This window comes from Sceloporus undulatus, chromosome 5 (genome assembly GCF_019175285.1).
Source record: "Sceloporus undulatus isolate JIND9_A2432 ecotype Alabama chromosome 5, SceUnd_v1.1, whole genome shotgun sequence".
Lineage (NCBI taxonomy): Eukaryota > Metazoa > Chordata > Lepidosauria > Squamata > Phrynosomatidae > Sceloporus > Sceloporus undulatus.
This window is the reverse complement of record NC_056526.1, coordinates 129,195,574-129,216,914: the sequence shown is the minus strand read 5'-3', so window position 1 is coordinate 129,216,914 and position 21,341 is coordinate 129,195,574. Positions and strand designations below refer to the sequence as shown.

General features: G+C 41.6%; 1 protein-coding gene across 1 annotated transcript in view; it reads right to left on the bottom strand.

Moving 5' to 3' along the window:
• The window catches only part of CENPU (centromere protein U), a 33,610-nt gene that overhangs the window by 7,600 nt on the left and 4,669 nt on the right, over positions 1–21,341 (bottom strand). Inside the window, exons 5-9 of the mRNA XM_042469671.1 lie at positions 10,976–11,129; positions 6,187–6,259; positions 2,319–2,394; positions 1,913–2,027; positions 584–662 (exon numbers count right to left, since the gene is read on the bottom strand). Coding sequence (XP_042325605.1) covers positions 584–662; positions 1,913–2,027; positions 2,319–2,394; positions 6,187–6,259; positions 10,976–11,129 — 497 coding nt within the window. The remainder of the gene's footprint in view (positions 1–583; positions 663–1,912; positions 2,028–2,318; positions 2,395–6,186; positions 6,260–10,975; positions 11,130–21,341) is intronic.

Sequence of the window (21,341 nt, the reverse complement as noted above, 5' to 3'; positions counted from 1 at the left end):
TGAGCAAAGAGGGAGTCTGTTTTGGCCCTGTTTCTTTTGTTTGGCCCCCTCTTGTATTAGTCAATTTTACCCAGTCAATTTTAAATCATGACATTTTAATTTGTATATTAAGAAGTACACATATGTACTCATATGTATGTACTTTTAATGGTTTTGTAGTGTTGTATGTTAACTGTTGGTTTTATGTATTTTCCTTTTTTATTGTGTTTTGTATTTTAACATGTTGTACTCTACCCTGAAACTTGAGGAGAGGTGGGAAATAAATAAATAAATGTTGTTGTTGTTGTTTTGTACAATACATTTGGTCTACATTTTTAATCAGATCTAATTCACACTCCCCATGTTAAGATACAATTCATCTTCAGACTGCACATTACTTTGATATTCTGGGCTCCTGAATAGCATACAAAAATACATATATTATAGAGAACTGCATACAAAATACATATGTCAAAAATAAATGGGAATTTTCTTTTTTTTTAATTAAAAGTAATATGGAAATTAGATGAACTACTGAAACTGATATGGAGCAAAAATAGACTGATTTGTATCCAAGTCTAGTATACATGATGATATCACTTACAGTGTTGATGAGATGATCTCTGAACCCATTAGAAAAGCTATCAATAGCTTCCCTACATATCTCCAGTTCCACTCCTCCTCTGAAATACATGTGGATCATCCATTAATCAAATCTTCTATGAATTTGAACAAGCCAAACTGAGAAATGCAAGCTATAGTTACTGAATTTTATACTTTCAATGAATAAAAACTAGATAGCATTGTCAAGAAATATTTTTTCCTACATAAGGTTGTATCAGTTAATTAATATTCAATTAATATAGTTGATTTTACTTCATTGTATTTTTTGTTCTGTATCATTGCTGCTAATTTATACTGTAATACTGTACTAGTTTTACACCACTATTTTCAGATTTGTTTAATACTGTTTTCAACAAGCACAAACATATACGTGCAGCAAATAATTAGGAGGCAGAAAAGTGCAAAAATGTGAGAGAAATCCTGGTAACAACCTGTTTCATACAGTCCTCATTGGGTATGTATTGTGCATTTCATTCATTTAATCATCATGGCTCCAGACAACAATCTAATTGGATTTTATAACCCCACTGCATCCAAGCTGGAGAAATAATCCAGTTTGATACCAGTTTAACATCCATGGCTCAATGCTATGGAATTCTAGGAACTGTAGAGCTCTCTGACAAAGAAGGCTAAATGTCTCATAAATGACAAATTCCAGAATTCCATTGTTCTGAGCCATGGCTCTTAAAGCAGTTTCAAAATGGATTATTTCTGCAGCATGGATGCAGCCTATGTCTTATCTTTTATCTCCTTAGCTATGGTTAGTTTCAGAACACATGAAGTAATTCCAATTTCTATGTATATATTCTGTTTTCATTCCCACTAAAATTAAAGTACTTGGATAAGAGACCACCAATGAATACCAGGTGCATTAGCTATATTTCAGAACAAGGAACTGCAAAACCACCTGAGTATTCATTGCCTAAGATATCCTTGGTGATTCATGGGATCACCATAAGTTGACAAGTGACTTGAAGGCACATACACACACAAAAGGGTAAACTTGAAGTGGGGTGAGAATTTTTTTGAAATGCATACATTTTCCTGTTAGTGAAATGGAAAACATAATCAAAACATTTGAATGTCTAGTGTTCTGCTTCAGATAGCTTTGAATATACTTTCCAAAAAACAAAACAAAACATCAAGTATTCATAATAAAGTACAGTACAATGACTTTTTTGTGTTTGTATGTATCTAAGTAGAAGAGCTGTAATACACTTAATGTATAACAAGAGATAAAAAGCACATACTAAACTCAATCTTAGTGTGAATATAGCTACAGTTTTCAGTCATAAGAAAACATGCTTACTTGTATTTTGCTGTTACTTTTTCAAATTCATTCAGAATAACATCAATTTCTGTGATACGCCTGGCACCTTTTTTCTGCCCTTTGGGTATCCAAACTTTAAACAAATGTGGATCACCTAGATTTAAACAAAACAGTGAACAATTTTTTGGAAGCAGACTTTGATGTTACAATTCACATCCATCCCACATGTTTTAAAATTACTTCCATTTATAGATAAATATTTTAGATAGAAATGGCATATAACAGTGTCTTATACAAATCTACATTGCTGAAGAAACTGTACTTGTCATCATGCTTTTAGGTTCACATAGTTGCCTGAAAAATCATGTCTAGTACTATATACATTCAAACCTGGAAAATGTTCAATATAGACTTATAAAGAAAACATGCACAACCTATCCCTGACCTGAATGATCATCCTCTTCCATCTCTGGTAAAGCCTTCTTCTGCTTTCTTTGGGATTTTCCACTCGTCCTAAATATCTGATAGGACAAATGCCACCACATTTAAATGTTCGAAGAAATTTCTAATCACATTTGGCAGGAGCAGCAATGATAAAGTTTGGCTCGATCTGCATCATTTTTTAAAATGTAATAACATGTTAAAAAGGTGAGCATATAAAGGTACACTCAGTGAATAAAATCATCTAATATATTGCAACAATAAAATCAATATCATGATTTTTATCTTTTATCTTGGTATCTGGGTCAGTTCCAAAATATTTGTCTTCCTTCCTTCACAAGAGTTTGTTGTGTGCACCATTCAATACTGTAATTCTAACTAGTTTTAATAACTATGTGCACAGGAAATACAATGAATACAGTGCCAGAGGAGATTATATGCTTACTCCACAACACCCCTTTAACTTGCACATTATAGTGGTCAGTGAAAGCCTGACAGTGAACACTAACCTGAAAACTAGGGTGTTGTATCTTCCTACAACTATTTCTCGTTTCTAAATTAAATTTAATTAAATTAAAGCAAACATTTCTTGAAAAACAAAATTAAGTATGTGCCCATCTGCTTATTTTTAGGACAGAGATGCTCATTGGTCTGAGGTATATAGGAGACATGGTAAAGATTATTCTTAACCTTATCTGCATTAAAATTCTTCACAGATTGTGTATTTCTATCAGATAGGGTGCATTCTGAAGAGCTCCTCCTTAAAGACCGTGCAGATGGTAGTTTATAGTCCTCTGCACCAGGTGCAAATTCTGCTGCCTTCTAAACAGGAAAAATTCAAGATTATTCTCAGATTTCATCTAAAAATAATTATGCACTAATATAATGTATTTTTCAGTACAGTATAAGGACAGCATTATGCTAGGAAGATTGTAGTTACTTCTGTGTGGCATCATCATCAATTTTTTTTTAAATAAATTTTATTAGAATTAAAAGGACAAATAACAAATAGGAAACAACAAAGACAATAATTTATAATAGATTGGCAAGAAAAAGAGTTAAAAAGTAAATACACATTTCCACATATTTTGTTGACATCTGATTTAAATCTAGACTAATTTTTCAACCACCAGCCTTAGTGACTATACGTGCATATACTATATAGATTCCATAATAAGATAAATTGCCACAAGTGACAGACAATATAGCTTCAGCCTCAATTATCACAATTCACAATAACCCATCAACACAACTGGACTTTTTCAATCAATCGTTTGTAATAAACACATGGAATATAACAGAACTCTGATATTGTGTGCCGTCACATTGATTCCCAGTTAGGACAACCCTATCATTTAGTTTTCTTGGCAAATGCTATTCAGACGAGGTTTGCCATTGCATTTCCTTAAGGCTGAGAATGGGCATTTTCGTGAAACTGAAGAAATAATCCACAACACATGACTTTATCTCACACACCAACCTTGAATGCAGGATCTTCAAAATTCCAAGCTGTTACTACTGTTGCCTCCAATCCTTCTCCACTCAGTTTTGTTTTCTAGCTCTGACAACCATTCCAACAATATCCTTGCTACTATTAACCTTGAAAACTATTACTATTAACACTATTACAATGCTACTATTATTACTACTGTTATTACTAATATTGTAACCACTATTTACATCATCATCATCATCATTATTATTATTATTATTATTATTATTATTATTATTATTATTATAATAATAATATTACTATTACCTTTATTGTCTTTTATTTTATTTATTTTTCCCTGGATGGGGATGGACTGTTCCTTCAGTCTCACAAGGATGACCATTCTCAATATCAACCACTCATTCCCCGTGAGACGTAAGGAAAAGTTCACAACACATGGGATATACCCAAGCCACCATCATCAGGGAGTGCTTCTCCATACTTATCGTCTACCACAGCCTGCAGCACTGTTTGAGCTAAGGCTGCATAACTAGCTCTAAATTTATCCACCTTATAGTGTCTCACAAAAGTGGACAGCTCTTTCCAACTTGCAGCTTCACCTATGTCCCCAAGTGAAAGTGCTACTGAATAGGCTGTTGTTGTTGCCATTCATCTAGCAGAATGAACCCAAATATGTGCTGCTTATGAAACTTTTGATAGGTTAAAACACTGAAAAATACAAACTTTCAACCATCTAGACAGCATCTGTTCTGATGTCTTTTGGCCAAAGATCTCGTATTTAAAAATATGAACAGTGACTCTGTTCTTCTAAATCATTTAATCTTCTTTAAATAGATTCTGGGAACTCTTAATGTCCAATGAATGCCACTTCTTTTCCAGCAGATGACTTGGATTTGGATAGACCATGGTTAAATTCAGCATTGACCACCTGCAATTTCCAATTGTGATTTTGGCATAATTTTTTCTGAGAGCATTTGTGGCTGAAGAGAAGGGTATAAATACTCAAAATAAATAAATAAATAGGCATGAATGTTGGATAAGTAATCAAGGTCAGCATATCTTCCTCAGACCTACATAGATTTGGATTAATAGACAGAGCAGCCACCTCAGAAGCTTGTCATTATTTTGGTGTGTCAAGCTTCTGAGGTGGCTGCTCTGTCCATTAAAAAGAGCACCCTAAATGATAGATTCCATAAAGACATCTCTATCTTTCTTCACCTTTCTGCGTAGACCTGGTTCAGCTTAGTTTAATTTTACCAGAATTATCAGCTGCTACAGAGACCAATATTCCATTTTTCTCTTGTTGGAAAAAAGAAAATTCTTTTTTTAGAAGTGACCCCAATCTTGATTCAAAAACATGTCACTCACTTGTTTGCTGGCATACATTTTTAAGGTTTATAATAACCTTGCCCTCTGCAATCTGCTTACTTGTAATCTTGGGGATAGGTAAATTCACTAAAGCTGATCCAATTGATACCTTTGTTTTTCCATTGTTAACTGTTTACTTTTGGCTGCATCATCCATTTATTTTTGCTTTTATTTATTAATACCTAGATATGCTGCCATTCTTTACCTAATTTTATTCCTACCTAATTACTTTATTTAAATGAGAGGCAAGAAGACTTATCTCTTGACTTGTTGGCAAGGCAGGAAATTAAAAACTGAGGAGAGAGGGTTTGGAGGCAATGGTAGTAACAGCTTGGAATTTTGAGGATCCTGGCTGTCAAAGTTGGCATGGAGGATAAACCCATGTGTTGTGGACAGTTCCTTAAATCTCACTGGTTTCCTACAGTCCTTATTCCCAACATTCAACATTCATATACCATGCTGGTTCTCCACCTCTGAGCTATACTGCAAGAAAACTTCAGTGAGAGAAAAATAGTAATATAATACTAATAAGAACTCATTAAAACTGGCAACTTCCATTCAATGAATTTTCATGATTAATTCATGAAATCTGGAGATGCAATTACGCAACTCTAGATAATTGTAGAAAAAGTTATACACATATGGCTACAAAATTATAGTGTCTAGAGTAGAACTCATGCAGAAAATGTTACAAATGAGCAAAATCAAGTTACATATGCTTGCCCTGGGGGATATTCAAGAGGAAATTTTTAAGATATGCATTTGCTAAACTGGGGTGAATGTATTCAAGAAGTCCAGGTTCTGCAAGAAAAATTATAACCCCATCATACTCAATGTGGTTCCAGACCTTCAGTTTCCTAAGACGAAGCCAGAACTTTAAAGGACATCTCATAGAGAGACATTAATAATTACATTCCTTGTGGTCTCAGGTGGCATGAAATTTCATCATATATGTCAGCTGCAATCATCATATATTGCTGAAGTCCAATATACTGTGGAACTCCCAGTTTACAAGCAAAAATAGTACACAGAATTTGAAAAATTTAAGTACCTTGTTCTCCATCAAAGGGTTCTTTTCTGAATCTTCTCTCTCCACCCTTGATTTCACAGTATCCTGATTTTTGCTAAGGAAAAAAAATAATGTAATTAAGTGGTCAGGGTGTATTTAATTTACTAAGAAGTCTCACTGATGGTCCAAATAAAATGTGTGTCCTACCAGGAAGGGAAAATGAAGAACATGGTGTCAACAATACAGTACAGTGATGATTGTCCTGACTGTGTAAGTTTGTCAACCCTGTAGTGTATGACACAATGCTGCAGCCTTCGCTTGTACAAAGCGCGGGATGAGTCCTTCCTGAATCTTCGTTCGCGAAGCAAAGCCAGAGAGAGAGAGTGTATGACAAATGAAGGCAGAGAAGCCCATGTGGTTGCCCTATTAATCTCCAACAAAGAAGTTGTTGTGGAAAAGATTACCAAAGCCAACTCAATATGCTATTGCTGCCAATGAGACAATGCAGAGGAAGAAATTTCCCTCTGGCGGAATCTGGCCCCTAATGGGGTACCAGTTCTTTGACCCTAAAATGGATCTGGTATTCTATTGCTTGAAACATCTGGAAATGCTTCTCCATGGATCTAAGACAGTGAGACTGAATGAAAAACTATGCAGGCTTTTGAATGAAATCGACGGTATACCTATGTCTCACAATCCTGCCCATCCTAACACTGGAGGATATTACCTCCCATCAAGGGCCAAAATGCATAAGGCAAGCCCCTTACTGAGAGCTGTTCCAAGTCAGCATGACTGACTTTCCAGCCTGCTTATTGGCAGGAGTGGAACTGCCTTTACTGAACTCTGAGGTTTGCTGCTGTCTGGTATGCTACTTTGGGGTACTCTAGTTTGGCCTAAAAGTTCTGAAATCTCTTTGATGAAATTGAAACCTGTACTCAAGAAAAGACTATGCTCCAGACTAAATGGACTTCTTCCCTCTTTCTTAGACAAAGATGGGAACATTTTCATTTTATCCCTGGTCTCAATCAACACCTCATCCAAGGCACCCCCAAATAATTTTTGATACCTTAAAAGGGCAGCTAGTCAGATTGGCCTCAGACTTATTATCTGTGTTTCATTTTTTCTGCCAAAGCTGGCGTCTGACAACATTAGCTGCCATAACCTGTGAAGCAAACTGAATCAAATCAAGACTAGTGTTGGCCACACATTCATTGGCCAATTCATTCATCCCCTTGTTGGAGCTTAGTCTCTGCCTTGGTAACCAGAGAAATCAATCCTTAGATCAAGTAATACTTGCCCTTGCAAACAGGGAAGTTACTGAAGCTGTTCTGATGACAAGGGCCGGCACCTCCTACTCTACCCAAAAAGATGCCTACCCTCTTATCCTTTGGGCTCCTAAGAGTATCATCAGAATCTCTAGGAAACAACAAACCCAAATCCAATCTAGCCAAGGCAGCATCAGTAAGGGGAGTCTCAGTTTATCCACCACCTCAATGCGCAGTGAATACAGATGTTTAAAAACAGCAGGAGCTGGTCATGCCAATCCAGGATGAGTCCACTCTCCTTCCATAATCTCAACAAACACCTCAGGGAAAGATACTACTGACAAAAATTCCAGAAACCTGGCTACTAGTACTCAATACAAGCAACTTCTCTATTTTATGAAGAGCAGGTAAGTTCTTTTGAATAAAATAAACAAATTAATGAGAGGATACATGCTCAAGGAAGGGCCCTCCCTCCTCTGGGGATAGTTTCCTCTCCTCCCTATCAGAGGAGTCCAGTGAGACAGAAGACTTTGTATGTTCTGCACATGTAGAGGTGGACAAATGTTTTAGTTTCCTTTTAATCTTGAGGGGAGAAGCCCTGAAAAACGAGGCATGATGCTTTCTAGCTCATTGTTTCTGCTTTTGGCCACAAGGGGGCATGCATGCACCAGAATGCTTAGTCTTATGAACCTTTTTGTGCCTTTTCTCTAGAAACTCAAGGCATTCACCATTCCAGGTGGTTAGTGAACATGTCACCACCGCCTCCTCTCCCTCAACCACGCCAGAAACCACAACCTGCCTGGCTATGACTGAAATCCAATTGCACAACTGGGGGGGGACTCTTTATGATCAATAATGAAGGAGGGAGGGAGACAGGGGCATTCACTCCCTTACCTGCACAGGTAAAGCTGTGCCTGCCAGTGTCACTGCCACATGTTCCATCCTGCAAAGCAAAATCCCATCAAGCTCCTGTGCCACTTCAGTGGTACACACTGGGCCTGATCCACCTCTTCCTGAGAGGCCCATTCAGTGTGAGGACGATCTGGCTGCAACATCTGTCACCCCATTGATCGCCAGGGTTGATTCGGCTGATCTGGCTGGCTAGGCGGGTGTCCCCTTCCTCCATCACCACTCCATGTGCGTCCCTCCCGAAGCTGTGCGCTCGGTGGAAGAAGATGACCATCCCAGATGGAAGGAGTGTACCATTCTTCCCTGCTAGAACCTCCAAACAAGCTCAAGAAAACGGAAGTTCTCTACCAGCTGGCACCACAGGAAGAACACTACCATCCCCAAATCACTGTAGGCAAATCTGTGCTTAAGTCCATCCAGCAGTTCACCTACCTGGGAAGCATCATCTCCTCAGACATCAAGATCAATAAAGAGATCGATCACAGACTAGCAAAGGCATATAGTGCATTTGGAAGGCTTCACAAAAGTCTGGAGTAACAAACACTTGAGGCAAAGCACAAAAATCAGTGTGTATAGAGCCATTGTACTGACTATTCTCCTTTATGGGTCTGAAACATGGGTCACCTATCGCCAACACCTATGACTCCTCAAATGCTTTCATCAGCACTGTTTACGCACAATTCTAAATATACACTGGACCGACTATGTGACAAATGTTGCTGTCCTTGAGCAAGCAGGGATCACCAGCATTGAGGCCATGCTACTGAGGACGCAGCTGCGCTGGGCAGGACATGTTTCTAGGATGGAGGACCATCACCGCCCAAAAATAGTATTCTACGGTGAACTCGCCACAGGTCAGCGTAAGAGGGGTGCCCCAAAGAAGAGATACAAGGACTCCCTGAAACAACATCTCAGCCAAATTGATCACCAACAATGGTCCGCCCTGGCCTCGCACCAGGAGGTACAGAGACGTACTATCTACGATGCTGAAGCCATTTTCGAAAACTCACGCCAAACGAGTCTTGAAGAGAAACGACAACGCAGAAAGAACCACAACTTGGAAACATCACCCAAGGAGACATTCTGCTGTGCTTTCTGCAACCGGGCTTGTTTATCTCGGATCTGCCTTTTTAGTCATCAACGTGCTTGTAGAAAGCATGGGATGAGCCCTTCCTGAATCTTCATTCGCGAAGAAAAGCCAGAGAGGAAGAGGTGTTTTGGATTATGTTTTTAAACTTTTGAATGTTTTAATCTTAATCTTTTTTATACTGGTTTAACTTGTTTTTATTGTTTTTAAAGTGTTTTTATCTTCTGACGGACCTTGGCTCCCTTTTTAGGAGAAAGGGTCAATAAAATAAAACAAAACAACAAACAAACAAAAAAAATGTACAGTCAGTTCTCCTTATTGGCGGATTTGAGCATCTGCAGATGCAAACCCGGAAGTATTCCCCGAACGACAGCGCGCGTGCATGTGCCCGCCCTTCAGACTACTTCCTTCTCCTCCTCTCCTTGCTTCCCTCCTCCCTTCCCTCCCTCCCTGCCTCCCCCCTTCCCTCACCCTCTTACCTTTGTGACCTGGACTGCTTGGCCTCCTCGCCGCTGCCGCCACCACGGGAAAAGCCAGGCGGCAGCGGCAGCGGAGGCCAAGCCTCGGCCTCCTCGCCGCCGCCGCAGAAGGACCTGATGGTGGTGTTGGAGGCCTCTTGGCCCCAACAGCCCCGCCACCGGGCCTTTCCTGCAGCGGCGGTGAGGAGGCCGAGTCGAGACGCTGGAGGTCTTCAAGGCCACCACGCCGGCACCCGGCCTCTGGAGCCTCCGCCGCCACAGAAGGGCCGGGTGTCGGTGTTGGAGGCCAAGAGGCCCCCAGCACTGACACCTGGCCCTCCGCGGAGGTGGCAAGGAGGCCGGGGTGCCAGCGCCAGAGGCCTTGAAGGCCTCTGCCGCTGCTATGCTCCGCACCCCCTCTTCGCCGGGTGACGGTGCGGCGGAGGCGCGGAGCACAGCAGCGCAAGGCCTCCGGCACCGGCATCTGGCCCTTACGCAGTGGCAAAGAGGCTGGATGCCAGCACTAGAGGCCTTGAAGCCTCTGGCGTGTTGAGCTCTGCAGCTCCTCCGCACCGTCACCTGCGAAGGGAGGCGCGGAGCTCAACAGCGCCAGAGCCTTCAAGGCTCTAGCGCCGGCATCTGGCCTCCTCGCAGCTGTGCAAGGGCGCGATGCCAGCGCTGAGGCCTGGGAGGCCCCGGCACGGCGGCTCTGCCTCCTTGCAGCCACCATGGGAAGGCCGGGGCGGTGCTGCGGGGGCCAAGAGGCCTCTAGCACCACCATCGGGCCCTTCCATGGTGCGGCAAGGAGGCCAAGGTTGTGCTCCGCTTCCGCAACCAGCTTGTTCCCGGCGGCGGCGAGGGGCCAAGCCGCCGTTCCTGGGAGGCCTCCCAGGCCCAAAAGGAAAGTAGAGGGAGGAAAGGAGGAGGCAGGGAGGGGAAGCGAGGGAGGGAAGGGAGGAGAGGAAGGAGGGCCAGGGACTTTTGTTTCCAATTCGGCGCGCAAGCACATGCGCCGCCATTGGGAACAATAGGGACTTGAGCCTACACATATTTGGTATACGCGGGGGGGTCCAGAACGGATCCCCCGCGTATACCAGGGCCCACTGTATTACCTTTGTCTTGTATTTTTCTTTTCTGGTTCAGAATGAGAAGAATTACTATTGAGCCCCCGGTTCTGAATCCTGACTCTTCTCCACTTTTCCTTCTTCTCCTCCTCCTCCTCTTCCTCCTCATAGTCAGACACAGCAGTGCTATGTAATGGAAGGTCTAGATAAATGGAAAATACCCTGTAGTAATAAACTGTTTCATCTTCCCTGTAGTCTTCCTGTTGTTTTTCTTCCACAGTTATAAGGCAGTAAAATGCACACAATCTGGGTTGTACTTTTTGTCACTGCCTGATGTCTACAATCTTGGACTGCTTTGACATTTCAAATCCTTGAACACATTCATACAATTTAGAGCCACATTTACCTAACCAAAGCTGGAGTCACTTGAGTGGAAGCACATATTTTGGTCAATGGCATTTATTAGTGCAGGCTCCAGGGCCAGTGTCCACACTACACAATTACATCAGATTGATACTACTTTAAATGTCACATGTCCATTTTTTGTAATCCTGGCATTGTAGTTTGACAAAGTACTTAGAACACTGCTAGAGAGTTGTCATGTTGTAGTTTAGGACTGTAAATTAGAGCTCTCTACCAGAGATTTTAGTATCTTTCATACTACAAATCCTAGGAATCCACAGGATGACACCATAGCAATTAAAGTGATATCAAACTACATCAGTCCATTGCTTCATATGATGTACTGTGGCTACACCCAGGTACTGTAGGACTCTTGATTAAGATGTTCTCCAGGGACAACTTCTTTGCTACTATCACTAATAATCACTTAATCCATCCTTTTATCTCTGCATCCAAGTCTCACCACTATGCAGAAGTCCTCTTTCTTTCTTTTGGTCTCATTTTAACACCTAGAGAACACAAGTGAGGCAGCAGAGACATTAAAGAGGAAAAGAAGCCCTGAGGGCAGACTGAAGCTATTAGCCACAAATTGATAGTTGTATGTTAAAATGTCTTAAACATTATTTTGTATTGAAGCAGTACAGTCATGTCCCCAACTCATATTTTTTCAGACAGAAAAAGAGAGTACTATGCAGTTTTTTTTCTAAATTTGTGTAGAACTGAGGGTTAGGGGAGAGTAGGCCTACAATCAACTTTAAAATGTAAAACTGATCACTACACCAATACATCATCAGACTCTTCTGTTTGCTCAATTCCAGGACTTTCAAATGCTTGCACATCTGGCTCATCAGGAGATAAAAATTTTCTTTCAGACTGCAACTTGGCTTCATGTCCCTAAAGAAAGGAGCAGTAATACAGAACCCGTTGCAGCTGTTTTTTTAGAAAATAGATTTACTTCAGTATAAAAGAAATGTACTGGGAATAAAACTGGAATAACAGATTTGAACAAGGAAGGACTGTTTTAATAAAACATTGCTTCTCATAATAACGGAGTAAGCTAATAAAGATAACAAATATAACAAATAAATGTTTTTAACCAGGAAATATCAGCACAGAGTGGTGCCATACGTAGCATTTTAAGTCAGTACTTTTTAAAAAATTCTAGTCTAAGGTTCTTTGGTTGGAGCCTCACAGTATCCATTACATATCTTAAGCTAAAGACTAAAATGAAATATACTTATTTATTATACCCCTGCTCTTCAGCCAAGGCTATCAGAGCGCTTACAATTTGTTATTAGAAATATATAGCTCCAGGAACATATCATTAAAATCTCACATATAATTAAAACAGGAAATGTGTCATTTATATCTCAGACAAAAATACATGGTCACTTCTCCTGGTACTTTCTTGGAATCCCTTTTTGTTTTTGCCTTTGGCATCTTTTTCCTATTGAAATTTTCTGCTGAAATAGATAAAAGGAAAACATTATTTTAAAGGATACATTCTCTTTTTTTTACATCCATGTATCACAGAGAAGGGTCAATAGTTTTTATTACCGTTGTACACATTCAGTCTTTTCCATTAATCCTCTCCACACAACTAGTTGCATGATATATGTATCAGATTCTTGTGAGACTAAGTATCATCAGAGAAATAATTTCACCATGTATTCTTCTGTTCTACAGATCAATATGTATTTTCCCACTTTCCTCAATGCTTCATTAGTCAGGAGTTCGGTTCCCGCCGCCACGCCTGCGGATACAAAAGCCAGTGGGAACTTAGGCCTCAGTCCCCATTTTGTCAATGGATGCCAATCGTGTGTGTTGACCCATGGCCATGTGCTTGCACCGCCACTGATGTAATGGGCCGGAGATGTGTATGTGCGAAACCTCTAAGCCTATGGACTGGGGTGCCACTTCCTAAAAGATGCTGGTCCATTCCACTGGTGCAACCCACTGATGGCGGACAATCTACAAAAACGTATAAACAATAGGTAATAATATAAAATAGAATTGGTTAAAATAAGCACCAACATTAAAACAACTGATAACAACTGGCTCCATTTGAGCTGCCTTGATTTCATCCCATGAAATCCTTCATTTGAGGCACTGTAGCAGCTAATCTGGTTTGACACACTTTGACCTTCATGGCTCAATGCTATGGAATTCTGGGATTTGTAGTTTGTTGTGGCACCAGAGCTCTCTTGACAAAGAAGCTAAATGTCTCTCACAAATTTACGTTCCCAGAATTCCACACACTGAGCCAGGGCAGTTGAGGGCTGTAATATCCCACTGCATAATATAATCCATTTTGAGACCACTTTAAGTGCATGGCTCCATGCTATTGAATTCTGGGAACTGTAGTTTTGTGTCTGACATTTAGCCTCCCTTGTCAGAGAGGTCTAGCGCCACAATAAACTACAGTTCCCAGAATTCCACAGCAATGAGCCAGGGCAGTAAGCGGTCTCAAAATGGATATATTTCTGCAGTGTGTTATGTTTAGGTCCTTTATCTGGTTGTCCTTAGTGTCTTTTACATCGAAAACACTTTTGGCGGGAAAATCCGCATTCAACACCAATTCAGACCACTCGCGCCCCCCGTCGCTCAACGGTCTCAGCCAAACCACTTGCCTAGAAAAAATGGGGGCCCCCCAGACTCACCTCCATCCTCCGTCCCCCCCGCGTCGCTTCTTCCCGCCGTCCAAACTCCAACCGCCTCAACGGGAAGTTTCCAACTGACCACACGGAAGCGGGGGGGGGTGGAGCGGTGAATACCAAAGGCAACGAACCGGACAAGGATTGACCTCCTTTTTATTCACGGCCCGTTCTGATCGCTACCAATAGTTTTCCTCTTCTGCCTATAATGGTCGGAAAGGATTAAAATAGAAGCGTATACGTACTTCCCTCGCGTCGCCTCCCCCTTTATTAGCGGGAAATGGTTTGGTCCGAGTAGTTTTTAGTAAAGTGCAGACCATTGCAAAACTAGAAGGGCAGCCGCCATCTAGTGGCAGGAGGATGAATTATGCATGCTCTGATTTTTCCATTGAAGTGGACTGACTTGTCTCTCTGGCTGCATCCACATTGCAGAAATAATCCAGTTGACACCACTTTTACTGCCATGGCTCAATCCTATGGAATTTTGGGAATGTTGTTTGGTGGGGCACCTGTCTGGTGCCCCACCAAACTACCATTCCCAAAATTCCATAGCATTGGAATTTGTACTTATTCAACTTTTACGTGTCTCAACCCTCTAGTTAATTTTATATGAGTTTTAGGAGTGATCCAGTTTTATCTTTGTATGTACTTTGATATTCTGATATTTGTATTTTACCATTGATATGGTCAGTTGACTAATCAATAAACCTGTGTTGTTTATTAACAGCAGCAGCACAAGTAAAGTTCATCATTATCTTATACCTGCCTTTCTCCCATATAGGGACTCAAGGTGGCGACGTATAGTTAAGTATATATGGTAGATAAATGCAAGTACACCAAAATCTTTTTAAATGCTTAGGGCCTCTAAAAGTATTCATCCAGCCCTGAGGAGGAACATGTTAGTGGGAGCATTTCTACAGGACTTTTTGTCTTGCTAAAGGAACACAGGGCATGGATTGCAAATGAATTCAAGAATACCATGGCTTTATTTTGTTATTTATTCCAGAAATGTATATCTACCCATACCATATATTTGTTTGTGTGTGTGTGTGTGTATGTGTTGATATATACCGCCTCACAGTACTTAAAAAACCAAGTGAAACAGTCAAGAAATTTTTCAAAAGGAGACAGTATTACGGTGCAACAAGACTTGCAGGTGGGCTTACATCCATTTATTCAGATAAGCAAGTGCTCCACACAAAAACCATGTTGGGCCCTTCGTCTCCACACATTGCAACCGATCCAAAGTTGCTGTTGTGGAACGAAATTTCAAGAGAAACTTTGATAGGAAGATATAGTGAAAATTGGTATGTATTCTGGCTTCTTTTGACAACCAGCCTATAAGAAGAGATTGGTTTTCACTAGGTTTCTGTATAGCTTTGTGGTTGTGTGCCCTTCAAGTAATTTCTGACTTATGACGACCCTAAGGCAAACCTATCACTGGGTTTTCTTGTTGAGGGTTTGCCCTTGTCTCCTCTGAGGATAAGATTGTGTGACTTGTCCAAGGTCGGCCAGGCTGCATTCCCACTATGATTTAAAGTGAATTGCTGATCGGGTTATATGACCATCGTTCCCATATGAAACCGGTTCCGATCCTACTGTGATCAGGTTCAATTGCGTGAAACAAGGCAAATGCAAAAACCCTCTCTTTCCTGACATTAGTTCTGTTGGTGGTTCTTTGAAAAAGAATCTATTCCAAAGCATGCTCAGCAAGTGGGAAACACAGATTGAATCACATCATTCTGGAGTGGAGGGACTAATGGCAGAAGGGTGTTTACATCCCTCCTCAGTTTTTATTTTGATCCACCATTCCCCCCAGCCTCTCCGCCACGCTTTTGTGAACTAGGGGCATGGTTGTTTGTTTTGTTTTTAAATAAATATTATAGAACATTCAGTTCACTGAGTTTGCACTATTTGAATCAGTGAGGCGTAGTTGCAAAACCAATGAACCAAAATCTATCATTATATAGATATATAGATATAGATATATATATGTTCCCCAAGCCAGGCGCCCAGGCTGCCGCTTGCGTCACTGATGATGCACAGATGATTGACAGCATTTTGAAGCAGCGCAAACTAGTGGGGATGACAATTGTGCCAAAAAAAAAGAAGTGATTATAAGGGGATAATGAAAAGATCTGCTTTCATAGTGGGAATGACGGGCTTTTTGGAAGCGCTTTACCAACACGGAACAATGGCAAATCACCAACCAGTTTAAATGTAAGTGGAATGAGCCCCCATTGGCTTTACATGGACAAGCTGAGATTCAAACTCCTAGTCCAGACTCATGTCCAATGTTCAACCACTAGACAATGCTAGCTAAAATATTTTATTCCTCTATGAACGAGGTCTCTTCCTTCACCGAACTCTCCTGAAAGGAGGAATGAATTTGGGATTAAGTACACTCCCCGAGGCAATTAATAGCCTTTGTATTAGTTTACAGATCCAGACTAGGTTTTACTAAACCAGCTCTGTGAAAGTTTATCATCAGCTTTATTAATAGGTTGCCATTTTTCTGTAACCCACCTCACTCTGCTCCACCATGTCTATCTCATACCTATTTACCGGCTCCATCATGCATGTGAGGAAGCAGATAATGCCCAAAAAACAATACTAAAAAAAATCTGAAACTTTAGGGATGCTACAAGAAGGCCTCATCTTCACTTCCCAATAAGCAGCCCCCTACTCAGCACAAGCCAAGGTGAGGGATGCTCAGAGTTGCGTTGAACCATAGCTGGTGAACCGCACCGATTCCAACCTTAACTTCAGAAGATGTAATTGTGGAATATAACCCCTTTTCTCCTGCCAGATACTACTTCTGTCTTCAGGCAAACTCATGGAGTTACATGTTGGACTCTCTTTGCAGTTAGGAAGAAAGTGCGTAGCAGAGAAATTATTATTAGAATTAGTAAGCTTTGGCTTCAGAGCAAACCTGACTCAGTGGTTCTCACAAGAAGTGTAAACAGTATACATTTAATATGTATAATCTCGAGCAGAACGTGCAGTAGAGAAATTACTTTCCACCATAAAAATTGCAGAACGTTTGTGCTGGAACAGACCCACTGAAGATTATGATCTTAGTTACCTGCCCAGAAGATTACATTATCAGTCTGTGATGCTCAGAGAAATATGCCATGATTATTAAGAACCAGTCTGGGATAGCAATCTGTCCGAGATGTTTTATCTGTAGATTCCTAGTTATGATGATTAGACTAGATGATCCGTGAGGTACCTGCCAAGTTACGTTGAGGGAAGGGCAATTTCCATTGAACTAAAAATGGCCCATAGTAAAACCTTATTAAAAAAGCCCTCCCTCGACCCCCTGGTACATAATAATCGGCCAGTCTCGCGCTGCCATTTTGGGGAAGGTGATCAAGAGGGCGGTTGCAATCCAGCTTCAGGCGGTCTTGGATGAAACGGATTATCTGGAACCCATTTCAAACTGGCTTCCGGGCGGGTTACGGGGTTGAGACGGCCATGGTCGCCTTGTCGCTGAGACCTCCGTCTGGGCCATCGACAGGGGAAGCGTGTCCCTGTTGGTGCTCTTGGCACATCAGCGGCTTTCGATACCATAGACCATGGTAATCCTTTTGGGGCGCCTGGCAGAGGTGGGAATCGGGGGCACTGCGCTCAGTGGTTCCGTCCTACCTCTCTGGGAGGGCCCAGATGGTGCAGCTGGGAGATGTGTGCTCCGATGAGAGGGCCCTTATAATGGGGTGTCCCTCAAGGAGCCATTGCTGTCTCCCATGCTATTTAACATTTACATGAAACCGCTGGGAGAGTAAATCACCGGAGACATGGGGCACGGGGTTATCAGTACGCTGATGACACCCAAATAGTCTTCTCTCGTCTCCGACTGATGCAGTGACTGAGGATGGCGTCTCTCCTCTCGTGGCGTGCCTGGAGTCGTATGGGCTGGATGAGGGAAAACCGACTCCAAATTGAATCCAGAGAAACAGGGGTACTGGTGATGGTTTCCCCTGGTCCAGGATGGCGGTAGTTCCACCTGTCCTGAATGGGGTCCCGCTCCCTGTGAAGGACTCCGTGCGCCAGTCTGGGGGTGCTTCTGGCTCGTCGCTTCCACCTGACTGCTCAGGTGAATGCGACGGTCAAGAACACCTGTTATCAGCTTGGCTCATTCGCCAGCTGTGCCCATACCTGGCCCAGAGGGACCTTGAAACGTAGTACATGCCTCTGGTAAACCTCGAGATTGGATTTCTGCAACGCCCTCTACATGGGGCAACCCTTATACCAAACCCGGAAGCACAAATGGTACAGAATATGGCGCCGGGCTGGTCACTGGAACCTCCAGGGCCAGCCATTACACCGATGCTTAAAGACTTGCTTGGCGCCTATTTGCTTCCGGGCACAATATAAGGTGTTGGTAATGACCTATAAAGCCCTAAATGGCTTGGGCCCAGGATACCTGAAGGACCGCCTCTCCCCGTACATTCCGTTCCCGCCCCCTCAGAAACATCTGGGCAGCAATTACTTAGGGTGCCAGGGGCTAGGTTGACACTCTACTACGAGGAAAGATTTTTCCATCGCCGCCCCGGCCCTTTGGAACACGCTGCCCACAGAGCTCCGCTCGGCCACCTCCCTGGCCCAATTTAGAAGGACCTAAAAACCTTTTCTATTTCAGATGGCATTCCCCGACCAACATCCAGTGGCCCTCCCCTTCCTCTTCTGTGGCAAGAGGAACTGGCTAACGGGGTTTTTTGCTGTTTTTATTTTGCTGCTGTGTAATTGTTTAAACCTGATGTACTGTATAGTTGTGGTTTTATTGATATTTGCTGTGAACCGCCCTGAATCTATGGAAGGGCGGGTATAAAAAATAAAATATTATTATTATTATTTTATTATTATTATTATATTATTATTTATTTTATTATTATTATTATATGATTTCTATGGACAATTGTACTGAAAGTTCTGAGACTGGGTTCCCTGAACCTGGTGCCTGCCAGATTTTTGGGACTATGTCGTTCCCATAACCTCCATTATTTGGCCCACTGTAGAGGGTTTGTACCCAGTGTGGTGTGGTGTTTTAAGTGTTGATCTAAAACACTGGGAGACCGGGTTCAAATCCGTGTAGACCTGGGAAACCTTGAGTGACCTTGGGCAAATCACGCTATCTCAACCTTCAAGAGGAAGGCCCAAGGGCAAACCCCCTCCAAACAAATTCGCCAAGAAAACCTGGACGAAAGGGTTGTGGTGTTAAGGTTGACATAAGTCAGAAATGACTTTAAGGCACAAATGAAAATGTTTCTAGGTTGTCCAAAGACATGTGTGGTGCACCTATTTGCCCAAGACCAGTCTAGAAAGATCAACCAGAATGTATTTCTGCCTTTTCAGAAACCTGCTGGTGGCAAGCAAGGTAGCTTCATTTTCAAAGCCCAGGCCGAGGAAACAGATTGGAAAAACACTGCAAATAATAGTACTGTAAGTAGTTGCTGAAGCTATCAACCATTGACAATGTTACCTCCAAAGGTGGATTAGAGTAATAACAAACCAAGAGTGAGACAAATCACCAGAGGTGTTTCTTCAGGACAGTTTCACCTGTGGCTTTCCTTCTCCCCACCCCACCTGACTCTGCCATTGATTTTCTATAGGGTTTACCAAATCTCCTTGTAGATAGAGGGCAGATCCTCAACATTGCCTGGTCCTCCATCCCTTTATATTCACAGCACACCTCTCTCTGAACTAAAGGAGCATTCCTGTTAACAGAAGCACACAGTTAGATTATTATTCCATCGCTGCCCTTTTTGTATCCTAGGCTGCATCCACACTGTAGTTGTAGTTTGGTGAGATAACACAAATCCTGAAATTCCAAAGCATTGAGCCATGGCAGTTAAACTGGTGTCAACCCACATATTTCCCAGGTTAGATGCAACCCTAGAGTTGGCAGTGTTTGGGTCCTCCAGAGGCTGATGAACTACAAGTCCTGTTGGCACTAGGCAACATGCCAGAAGCAAAGGCTGCAAGGGAGTTGCAGTCTAAGGGTGGTGTGTAGTGCCTTGTTTTTAAAAGATTTTGAATGCTCATTTGTTTTCCTCCATTGGCATGGGATGGACAACAAGATGACTGTAGTATCCTGTTCCAACTCTACAGTTCTATATAAATCTCTGAAAATCTGTGGGCTCCAAGCTGTCCCTATCTTCTATAGGTCGTGTTCGCTTTCTCTCGCATATGATATGATTGTGTATCACCTTTAACTTCCTGATTATTAGTTCTGAATATTTAAAAAATACTCAACACTCAGCTTAAAAACATCAAGACAAATACCTGTGTTTAAGGGATCTAGCTAATGAAATTGTTACAGGTTTCTTCAAGATTATCAATGCGTGAGTCTAGTCCTGCTCTGTTATAGTGTGGATGTCAGGTTTCCTGGATATCATTTGAGCAAGTCTCGTCTCTGGTTGCTGCAAAAGCAGAGTAACTAGTGGTAACTCTATTTATTGATAGTTAAGATATGAAGAAAGATCACTTCTCTAACTGAGATTATGCTGTGTAGTAATATGCTATATGTACTGGTCTAATAATGCCAAAATTATTTTTGAGATTTATAAGAATTTTTCATTGCAACAACATAAGTGTATCAATAAAAATTTAATGTAGGGGGGGGAGTTAGTGTAACTAGGACAGCAGTAAGTAGTTTTATGACTCACAAGATACTTCCATGGCTTTCTTGCACATGAGAGATGGGAAATCTTTAGTTCTGGGGGTTGATTTTTTGTGGCTGTCAGCCAGCCTATACTTTAAAAGGGGTTTTCATGGTTTGCCAACCATTGTCCATTAAAACAAGCAGATTGCCCTCCTTTAAAGGAGTTTGTCATGGTTTGCTTACTAAAATTGACTTCTAGTGGTTTACCACTGAAATTCAGTGGCACATTGCACCATCACTGCTGAACATGGAAATTAAACTCTTTCTCTGGGTAGTATTACAAGGATATACTTTACAGTGAAGAAATCCTTTGCATTTAAATTCTGGCAGTTTTCTCATACATATCAGTTCTAAATGTGTATTTGGATTTTGCTGGAACAAAGCATTTAGAAGCTGCTTTCCTTAGCAGAGAGATAGTGGATTGCAACTGGAGCTGGCATTGTCCCCAGTTCACACTATATCTTGGCCACAAACTGTACTAAGTAGCCATGGGTAAGCCATTCTAGCCCTTCACATCAGCAAAAGATCATAGTCATAGAAGCAGCCTAAGGATAAACTCACAAAGGGCATGTTTTCAGCAAGCTGCTGAGATGTTAGGGCAAGGAGGAACGGTATGTTAACTGTTCTTCACTTCAAACTAGGTTAAGGGCAGTGGGAGACATTCTTTGATGGTTGAATTACAGAAGGCTGTTAT